Source organism: Salmo trutta, chromosome 12, assembly GCF_901001165.1.
Source record: "Salmo trutta chromosome 12, fSalTru1.1, whole genome shotgun sequence".
In the NCBI taxonomy this organism is placed as follows: Eukaryota; Metazoa; Chordata; class Actinopteri; order Salmoniformes; family Salmonidae; genus Salmo; species Salmo trutta.
Window position 1 is genome coordinate 65,970,098 of NC_042968.1, and position 11,259 is coordinate 65,981,356.

The 11,259-nt window shown below is 45.1% G+C and overlaps 1 protein-coding gene across 1 annotated transcript in view; it reads right to left on the bottom strand.

The window, feature by feature from the left end:
• The window catches only part of LOC115204016 (matrix metalloproteinase-17), an 85,622-nt gene extending 80,963 nt beyond the window's left edge, over window positions 1-4,659 (bottom strand). Inside the window, exon 1 of the mRNA XM_029769213.1 lies at window positions 3,788-4,659. Coding sequence (XP_029625073.1) covers window positions 3,788-3,979 — 192 coding nt within the window. The 5' untranslated portion in view covers window positions 3,980-4,659. The remainder of the gene's footprint in view (window positions 1-3,787) is intronic.
• Window positions 4,660-11,259: the final 6,600 nt, after the last annotated feature.

Sequence of the window (11,259 nt, forward strand, 5' to 3'; positions counted from 1 at the left end):
GGGCGGAGTTAGCCGCTTGAGAGTGGTAAATGTGCTGCTAACAAGAAAAATCTGGGGTAAATACTGGGGGGCACAGGAAAACATAACGAACAAACAATTGTTCACGATTCCCCTTGTTTGCAAAGAGGCATGCGCAATTAGAACGGATATCGTGTTCTGAGCTTTGATCAATGCTGGGAACATAATAATAAGTTGGTAAACGATAATTAACAAAATAAAATGGTGAGTAAACGCTATTTCACAAATAAAAAGGTGCGTAAATGGTGTTTACTTGCGTTTACCCTCCAGTACATCCCTAGTAATAACTCTAGTTTGGCAAATTATGCTGTTTTCTCTCTACTGCAAATACACATCCTCTACAGGAGTGATTTGCTGGCTGATTAAAACATCATCTCAGTGCTTCCTCAACTGGTCTATATGACAGCTAAAGAGATGCTTGAGAGCTGTGAGAGTTGTCCACTGGGGAGTTAGGGCTCTCAGTATCAGCATACTGAAATCCACAGGCGATAAATGATATGATGAGCAGAAAGCATATTGTGCTGATTATAGTTTGCATGTGTCCATTTGATCCCAATTCCTAGAATGTTACAAAATTGCCAATCGGACTTTGCATTTGATGTACAATGACAATAACCCAGACATCGAGACAGTGTCTAGTGTGTCTCTGGTGGGCTGTCTGGAAAGGGGCTTATCCCAAGCCCCTGGTGAATAGCAGTCTCAGACATGGTTCTGCTGAGTAGGGGAAATGGCTTCCCACCCTAATCAGTGAGCAACACACTCACCTGCCCCACGTAAACATGACTTTAATCCCAGAAGGGGGTGAGATGGGGTGGCACTCCAGGGGATAGAAGTCTTTACATCTGTCTGTCTGAGTATTGACCAATGCCCTCCCGCAGCGGTAACTTCTACGCACCTGAGCCTGCCCAGCTGAGCCGGACACACCCAAAGGCACACCCACACAACTTGCACCAGTACACACCGACATGCACCAGCACACGCGTTGAATCGTCTCTGTAATCATCTGATCACATCTCTGCTGTAAAGCCTGTGTTGTGGATGGGCTGGTTGTGCAGATTAATGATGCGCCGGTTGACTCATAACCCGCAGTCCCCGCGGTTATATCCATGGGGCGGCCGGGTTTAGGGTCAATACATATTGTGTGGATGAAGAGCGGGTGGATGACGGGCGGGTTAAATAAAGATGTATTTTTTTTATATCTATAGGCTATATTGAGGTTTTTCGTTCATTATTTTAGGCTACCTGGTATTGGTGCGTAAGCCTACAATTTAGAGCCTAACTGTACGCGCGCCAAATAGCCTACACGCCAATCGCCAAATGCTTTTTGGAACGGGCAGAAAAAGCTAACATCAATCCACAGAGGCAAAAATAACAATATCAGAGGTTAATTCAAATACAGAAAAGCTGCAAAATGGAGAGTTGAAAATAAAGAGAAGGGAGGGCCAGAAAAGTCATGTTTAGGAAAGATTTGTTGCGGTGGTTAAGACGATGTGTGATGATTGTGAAGCGCTATACAAATTCGACAGTCACAAGAAGGGGACTTCAAATAGGCCTACGGCACATCAAGGGAACCGCAGCCTACTGTTCAGATGGGTTCAATTGAAACTGACATCTGGACACTGACTGTAGGTTAACGTCTCACATAGCCTTAATATTAACTCCTGCAGAATTAAGCATTTCGTGCAGTAAAATGACACACCAACAAGAGTGGAGAAATATGATTTCTTTCTTTCAACATCTTGAGAGAATGCGAATGTGCAGTGAGATACCATCTGTAGAGGTGCTATCTTTATCACCATCATAAAAGCTGATAGTATTTCAACCACATAAAATAGGCCTATTCGGGCGGTTGCAGATGGGTTATTAGCATTTGTGGGCGGGTGCGGGTGAACAAACAGCTGACCCACGCGCCACTAGTGCAGAACGATCCCGCCTAAGCCTTCTGCCTCCTTGCTGTGCCACATTAATAAGGTTCAGTTATTGGCCAACTTATTACCCCGCTAAGCTGGCATTGTCTGTACAGACACATCCCAGTAATGGTGCCAGACAGGCCCTGGCCCACACAGTAACACCGGGCAATTAGAGTGTCCACTGTGTTGAATGTGTCAGCTCCACAGAGACATGATGCAGCTTCGTTAAATGTGCACGCTTACAGCACCTACACCACTCAATCGGCTCCAGGGGGGCCATGTAGAGGTCAGCACATGAAAAAGCATTTGTGTGACCCTTGTTTATGGGCTAAAGCTGTGAGACAAGATCATCTTCTGCCCCCTGCCCTCGCAGCCTTCATGCTAGAGAATGAACTTTGATAACATAGGGAGGAAGATCTGCATATTGTGTGATGAGAGAGAGAGTTTGGGTGGGGAGGGTAAGGTAGAGGCTGGACATTTTACAGATGACTGTAATACTGTACAAAAGTATTTTGGGGGACAATAATCTTCTCTATAGAATGGGGAAATTATTATAAAGCTTGGGTACTGGTTCTTGAATGCAAGCCTGCATAAAAAACTATGTTATTGTGATGGTACTGTCTAAATGAAATGGTGTTGGAGAACTTCTTTAACGGATAAATGAGGACCATTTATAGAATTTCTCGTCTTTCAACTAATTTAATGCTTGGATGATTGTGTAAAGTGTAAATGACTTCTCTGATTATTTAAGCAGCAATTTTTGTCTACTCGCTGAGAGGAGCGAGCATCCTCGCCATCGCATCACCATCCCCCCGTGGCTCCTGTGGCGAGCAGAATTATTGAGGCACTCAGAAATGCCATTTCAAAGTGAAACATGTCTTCAGGGGTTACTTCTCCATGAGCTCCATAGCCTACAGGGCAATTAGCCTACACTCTTGAGCGATATTGCGTTTGAAATCTGCTTACATTTTGGTAGCATTTCTTCAACTGTTCTTCAATTTCTTCCTCTCTCACCTCTCCGCCCGCAGGCAATGACAGCCATGATTCTGATTTGCATTTACAAACAGTTCAAAGCGTTCCTTCATCGTTCTGTGCCATGCGTGTAAAGTGGCCACGGTATGTGTAATATGTCATAGGAATTGTAGCCTACATCATATTGTGCATGTGGAAAATGATAAATACAATCTTATACAAGATTGACAACATATTGACACGGTCTGCACAGTGATATCGAGGATCATGCAGAGATATTTTCTCTCATACAAGCTTGTACGAAAGGTAACATATCATACTAAATGGAGTGTCTCGGATTTTCATACAGAATAATACTAAATGCTCTGAGACCAGGTTGGACGGAGCAGTCGCTCACATTGTAGAGTAGCCCATGAACGATGTCGAAATAAATAATTATGGATAGCCTGCCATTCAAATATTTACTGAAAGTCAGACTGATTTCACTGAATATTTAGTTTCATATATTAGGCAAATGCACCTGGGAGACTACAGGACACAGAAACAATACTCACTCCCAATTATTCACTCTGCCTTTTATCTTCTGTTTCTAAACGACTGATGCCATAAGGCTACAATAAAAAGCAACCTATATGATTTCTCAATGTTCACTGAATGCGCAGGAGTTACACTACTATTACACACCATAGTTGGCATCGTCTTGATATGCTGATAATGATAACCTATTTCAACAGCCTATTGTCGGCCTATGTGGATAAAAGTTTCGTTATATTATTCTAGGAACTGTGGAGGCTACATAGCCTATTTAACCAAGAAAAAATGTGTACACTGCAGTAGCCTATGTTCAAATATTCAGTGTAAAGTGTCAGAAGAATATAGGCACTTACCACCCCCATATCCATCTGTTCGGCCGTCAGAGATGGTGCTGCAAGAGCCTGTGATAAAAACCAAACCATGGGAAGCAGGAGCATCTCTGGAGAAATAATCCAAATGCGCCGCGCGAACTGAAACATTTGAGAAATCATGCCCCGCCACTCGCTGCTCCTGCAGCGCTCAGACACCGAGCCTGGCCGCCGCATTCACCAAATAAATCACCCAGCTCCGGATCCCTCTGATATGCGGTCAAATTTGGACGAGAAGTCTACCTCACTGTTGCGCGTAAACACATGAAACACATATCACATAGAGCCGAAAATGCCTTTAAAAACATTAAACAGTTCGTGTTCACCAAGATCCGCGTCCTGAAAAACCATCTCAGTCATATTGCTGTTCCTTGGTGGACCACCCAATTACGCCAACGATTACTAGTATTTACAAAAAATTATAACTTCTACTTCAGGCATAAGAGTCTGCATTTATTTCAGAATATCCAATTTGCCCACGAGGCAAAGAAAATTAACCCGTTAAATATTCCCTCTGTAACACAAGCAAACGGAGATAGGCTCGTGCTCCCTGCGCCGTGTGTCAGAGACTGAGACAGACGCACGATGAGAGAGTGGAGAGGAATTTAGCCAGTTGCAGAATGGGAGGAGGTGATACAAAAGGCGCATTATTCAGTCCACTTAGAATGTGCATAGTATTGCATTTGTGACATCTTTTTAGACCCTCGGTTTCAGAGTTGCAGGCACAACAGTGTGCGCATCAGATAGGCCTATACATGCGCAACAGAGATGCCATCTCTGCATTTTGTTCAAATGAAAAAAAGTATTGTTTTGCAGGGTGAACTAGCCCGTATTATAAACACGTATCTCTATGAAGGAAGCCTCGGCTCCCAGGTTTCTCTCACGTTGTACAGAAGGTGCGGTGAAAGCCTGGGCACTGGGCAGAGGGTAAACTGTAGAGAACATGTTCGCGCTGTCTCACCGGAGGGAAATCAGTGGGTAGCCTTTACGCCTTACTGCGCCGCTTCTGTCAACAGAAGTCAGTCCACATGATTTAGTATTTCTCTGTGTCCTTCAAGTTTAATCTATAGAAAAACATATACACGTATCGAACAACTGGTGTCTGATTCTTTACACGAGTCATGCCTCGAGGCATTTCAACTTCACATCTCTTGAAGTACACTACGCATCAATGTCATGGACCTATTCGTGCTTGACAAGTCGACGAGGCTAGGCCCTGCTCTCAACCTTTACGAAGTTGAGGTATTTAGTCATATTTGACCTCATATAATGATATTTATAAGAGCCATGGGTCTGCCAAGGTTAGACAGATGGTGCGTTGACTAGTTTGGGTAATAACTTATCTGTTTCCTGATAGGTACCTTGAGTCTTCTGTCTGACATGTCTATTGGTGTTAATTACCTGGCTTCTTCCAAGGACATCAACATTGAGGAAGCCCTAGATGATCAAGATACACAATCATATATATGTTTTACAATTATAGCCATCCCCATTCCTCAAGGATGGAAATGGTTATAACACATTTGTAACATACATTTTGGAGAGTGCATCCTTCTTACACCTAAGCACACTAACATGTTTTAGTAAAGCCCTTCTGTGTTTGTGCCCTCATTCCATTGAACAAATTCTGCAGAGTTAGGCACTGTGGGGATGACTGACTTAAAGGGGCACTGGGGAGTTTATACAGCATTGTGAAATGATTGACAAATGGGGCCTTGCAGTACCTATAAAATGTTGATATGCACTAAGGGCCCACCAACCTGCAGTTATAGATAGAGCCATCTGACTGATGTTTTTGTCTGGCACACACACCCACGCTGCCTTTGTTTTGGTAAAACGCTGTGGGATTGGCCTGGAGAAATGTAAGCATTCTCAAATGTGTAGACAGAGCTTTTGATGCAAGGACTTTTGAGGCTATTCAGCGTTTGTTTACATTTACATTGTTTACAAACATTGGAGCAAAACAAGCTTATATTTTGAGTTTTGATTGGATATGAGATTTGAACCAAGCTCACGAGGCCACATGATTTAGTATTTCTCTGTGTCCTTCAAGTTTAATCTATAGAAAAACATATACACGTATCGAACAACTGGTGTCTGATTCTTTACACGAGTCATGCCTCGAGGCATTTCAACTTCACATCTCTTGAAGTACACTACGCATCAATGTCATGGACCTATTCGTGTTTGACAAGTCGACGAGGCTAGGCCCTGCTCTCAACCTTTACGAAGTTATATTCTTCAAGAATCAATGGGTATACAGTATCAGTGGTGTAAAGTACTTAAGTAAAAATACCTTTAAAGTACTCCTTAAGTCGTTTTTTGGACTATCTGTACTTTACTTTACCATTTATATTTTTGACAACTTTTACTTTACTACGTTCCTGAAGAGAATTCTGTACTTTTTACTCCATATATTTTCCCTGATACCCAAAATTACTCGTTACATTTTGAATGCTTAGCAGGACAGAAAATGGTCCAATTCGCACACTTATCAAGAGAACGTCCCTGGTCATCCCTACTGCCACTGATCTGGCGGACTCACTAAACACAAATGCTTTGTTAATAAATTATGTCTGAGTGTTGGAGTGTGACCCTGGCTATCAATAAATAAATAAAAAAATAACATTATGATTTCTGGTTTGCTTTTTTTTTTTAAATAAAAAATTGTGCCGTCTGGTCCTACTTTTAGTTTTGATTCTTATGTATATTTTATCAACTACATTTACTTTTGATACTTAAGTATATTTAAAACCAAATACTTTTAGACTTTTACTCAAGTAGTATTTTACTGGGTGACTTTCACTTTTACTTGAGTCATTTTCCATGAAGGTATCTTTACTTTTACTTAAGTATGAGAAATTGGGTACTTTTTCCACCAGTATATCATACATTTATCAATCCCAAAATTGATGTAGCAACAAAGGATTCTATCTTTAAAGAATAGTTAGGACTCCTCCATCCTCCGGAACCCATGGGTCTCTGTTTCAAGTATGTGTCCTGTATAAAAGCATAAATAGATATTATCATTATCTTTTACCAGTTGGGGTATTTAGCAAACCAGTGATACATGTTATGGCTTTTTTGTTGTCGTTAGAGACCAGGAGCCCCCAGAATATACAAGTGAGTGTTCAGGGAGCCAACTGACACCCAATTAAATATACATATATCGCCAGCAGCAAACTCTTTGGACTGAAAAGAGTGCGAATGCCTCTGAAATACAGAAGCTGTTTTATTTTCTACCCCTCATTACTCTGGCATTTCAAAAGACATCACAGAAAACTACAAACCAATTCGTAAAAAAGCAGAAATCATCACAATTACACAAAATCAGAGGGTTCGCAATGGAGAACAGACAATCAGATTATCCATACTCTTCTATAGCAGATGAGTAGCACTTTGTTGTTGTGAATATAAAAGACACAATTATGACATCTTTGTGTTGTGATGTTCAAAGTCACCAGTAAGGAGAGAGACTCTGTGTAACAAGTTTAATTAATAAAGTGACAGCCCTATTGTACCAAGCTTTGTATGTAAACGTGTATGTATGTATTATGCTACCTCTCATGTTCCAAAAACATCTGAAACCCTACCTCTTCAAAGAATATCTTAAATAATTGTCACGTCCTGGCCAGTATAGGGTTAATTAGTATTGTAGTTTGGTCAGGACGTGACAGAGGGTATTTGTTTTATGTGGTTCGGAGTGGTGTGTTTTTGTTAAAGGGCATTTGGTTTGAGTATTCCGGGGTTTTTGGGTACTGTTTGGTGTTCTGGTATTCTATGTCTAGTCTAGTATGTCTGTTTCTATGTCTGGTTAATTGGGGTTGGGACTCTCAGTTGAAGGCAGGTGTTGTCTATCTGCCTTTGATTGAGAGTCCCATATATGAGGGTGTGTTTGTGTTTGATGTTGTGGGTGATTGTTCTGTATTCAGCCCTAGGCTTTGCCAGACTGTTTGTTGGTTGTTCGTGCATTCTCGTGGTTTGTTATTTTGTATTCATTTTGGAAAGTTAATAAATTTCAAAATGAGCATACACGTACCTGCTGCATTTTGGTCCTCATTCACCGACGACAACTGTGACAGAATCACCCACCACCAAAGGACCAAGCAGCAGAGGAAGGAGCAGACGGCGTTCGAGTTGGACTGGCGGGAGAAGTGGACTTGGGAGGAAATTCTGGACGGGGCCGGACCTTGGCATCAGGCTGGGGAGTATCGCCGCCCGCAGTGGGAAATAGAGGCAGCCAAGGCGGAGAGGCGATGGTACGAGGCCAGAGACGCGCTGAGGGAGAAGCACGAGAGGCACCCCCAAGACATTTTTTGGGGGGGGCACACGGGTAGTTTGGCTAGGCGAAGGAAGAGCCGGAAGCCAGCTACCCGTGGTTATATGGAGGAGCGTATGGGGTGGAGAGCGCTATGTTTCGCTGAGAAGCGCACTATCTCACCCATACGCACGCACAGTCCGGTGCGAGTTATTCCAGCCCCTCGCAGGTGCCGTGCTAGAGCGGGCATCCAGCCTGGTAGGAGGATGCCTGCGCAGCGCATCTGGTCGCCGGTACGCCTCCGAGGACAAGGCTACCCAACTCCCGCTCTACGCACGGCTACCATCAGGCCCCTGCACAGCCCAGTCTGCCCTGTACGAGCACTCCGCTCGTGCAGGGCTACTAGTTCCATCGAGCCAAGGCGGGTGGTGCAGGAGGTAAGATCTAGACCGGCTGTGCGCCTCCATAGCCCTGGGTTTCCAGCTCCTGTCTCTCGTGCGGACCCGGAAGTACGTCCACCCAGTCCGACTCGTCCTGTTCCCGCTCCCCGCACTAAACTGAAAGTGCATAAACCCAGCCTCGCCAGTCAACAGTCGTCGGAGCTGCCCGCCAGTCAACAGTCGTCGGAGCTGCCCGCCAGTCAACAGTCGTCGGAGCTGCCCGCCAGTCAACAGTCGTCGGAGCTGCCCGCCAGTCAACAGTCGTCGGAGCTGCCCGCCAGTCAACAGTCGTCGGAGCTGCCCGTCAGTCAACAGTCGTCGGAGCTGCCCGTCAGTCAACAGTCGTCGGAGCTGCCCGTCAGTCAACAGTCGTCGGAGCTGCCCGTCAGTCAACAGTCGTCGGAGCTGCCCGTCAGTCAACAGTCGTCGGAGCTGCCCGTCAGTCTGCGCTGAACTGCCGGAGTGGCCAGACTGCCCTGAACTGCCGGAGTGGCCAGACTGCCCTGAACTGCCGGAGTGGCCAGACTGCCCTGAACTGCCGGAGTGGCCAGACTGCCCTGAACTGCCGGAGTGGCCAGACTGCGCTGAACTGCCGGAGTGGCCAGACTGCGCTGAACTGCCGGAGTGGCCAGACTGCGCTGAACTGCCGGAGTGGCCAGACTGCGCTGAACTGCCGGAGTGGCCAGACTGCGCTGAACTGCCGGAGTGGCCAGACTGCCCTGAACTGCCGGAGTGGCCAGACTGCCCTGAACTGCCGGAGTGGCCAGACTGCCCTGAACTGCCGGAGTGGCCAGACTGCCCTGAACTGCCGGAGTGGCCAGACTGCCCTGAACTGCCGGAGTGGCCAGACTGCCCTGAACTGCCGGAGTGGCCAGACTGCTCAGACTGCCCCGAGTTGCCAGACTGCCCCGAGTTGCCAGACTGCCCCGAGTTGCCAGACTGCCCCGAGTTGCCAGACTGCCCCGAGTTGCCAGACTGCCCCGAGTTGCCAGACTGCCCCGAGTTGCCAGACTGCCCCGAGTTGCCAGACTGCCCCGAGTTGCCCCGAGTTGCCCCGAGTTGCCCCGAGTTGCCCCGAGTTGCCCCGAGTTGCCCCGAGTTGCCCCGAGTTGCCCCGACTGCCCAGACTGCCCAGACTGCCTGAGCCACCTCCAGAAATAGGTGGGTTGGGGAGGGGGGGTGTAGCACAGTGCCGTCGTTGACGGCAGCCACCCTCCCTTCCCTCCCTTTAGAAAAGGGGAATTTTTCTTTTGGTGTTGCTTGGGGTTATTTTTTGTTAAGGTGCTTCTGGGGTAGCACCTTTAAGGGGGGGGGTACTGTCACGTCCTGGCCAGTATAGGGTTAATTAGTATTGTAGTTTGGTCAGGACGTGACAGAGGGTATTTGTTTTATGTGGTTCGGGGTGGTGTGTTTTTGTTAAAGGGCATTTGGTTTGAGTATTCCGGGGTTTTTGGGTACTGTTTGGTGTTCTGGTATTCTATGTCTAGTCTAGTATGTCTGTTTCTATGTCTGGTTAATTGGGGTTGGGACTCTCAGTTGAAGGCAGGTGTTGTCTATCTGCCTTTGATTGAGAGTCCCATATATGAGGGTGTGTTTGTGTTTGATGTTGTGGGTGATTGTTCTGTGTTCAGCCCTAGGCTTTGCCAGACTGTTTTGGTCGTTTGTTAGTTCTCGTGGTTTTGTTATTTTTGTATTCAGTTGTTTTTTTGAAAATAAATAATCATTCAAGATGAGCATATACGTACCTGCTGCATTTTGGTCCTCATTCACCGACGACAACCGTGACAATAATCCCACAGCACCCCTCCCTCCCCCACAATTTTTTGGGGGGACTTTCAGGAACTAACACTTTTTCCTACTAAATGAAAATAGATGTTTTATTGTCACACACTGGATAGGTGCAGTGAAATGTGTTGTTTTACAGGGTCAGCCATAGCAGTATGGCACCCCTGGAGCAAATGACGTTTAAGTGCCTTGCTCAAGGGCCCAGACAGATTTTTCCCCTTGTGAACTAGCACTGACTTTGCCGATAGCTACTTCAAGTCGCTCTGGAATTACTAAAATGTCAAATATAACAATGTAAACGTGTTTGAACTATAGTCTGTTGAAACTTTTCAGAAATGTTTCAAATCATATGCACAAAGACAGCCTTTGAATGAAAAACATGAGAGGTTAAGCAGTCTCTATGATGGTGTTAAAATTCCTACCAGACTGTTTGACCCTTGACTCCATCATTATCAACACAATTTCATGCAAAAAGAGTGAAGAGGCCTAAAGCTATCCGGAGATGCATTGCCAATACACAGACACTTTCTCTTCCCACATTTTCTATTCAGATCAGGTACAACAGTCTGACTGTCATTCATCTGAAGCCTTGAGGGCCGAAACATATAAAAATACATTATGCTTTATTAGTTCCCAACAAAAGCAGTATTAAGTTATCTGAGCCAAGGGGTAATATCCTTGCATTACAATCTCAAGTCGCAGACCTTGCTGTAACATTATATTAATGTTTCTGAAGTGTTGTGTTTCCAATTTAAAAAAAGTTCAAGCGCATTTACTGCATTGCTATACAATTAAAAACTTGATGATTACTGCAAGTTTAGATAGCTGGCTAGACTAATATACCAATCTAAAATGTTTGAACAGATATGGGCTAATTGAGTGACTGTCAGTGAATGACATATAACAAGAGGAATGATGCACAACCAAATTACAGAGGTCTGGACCTCCATCTGCTCATACGTAGCTACGACCCC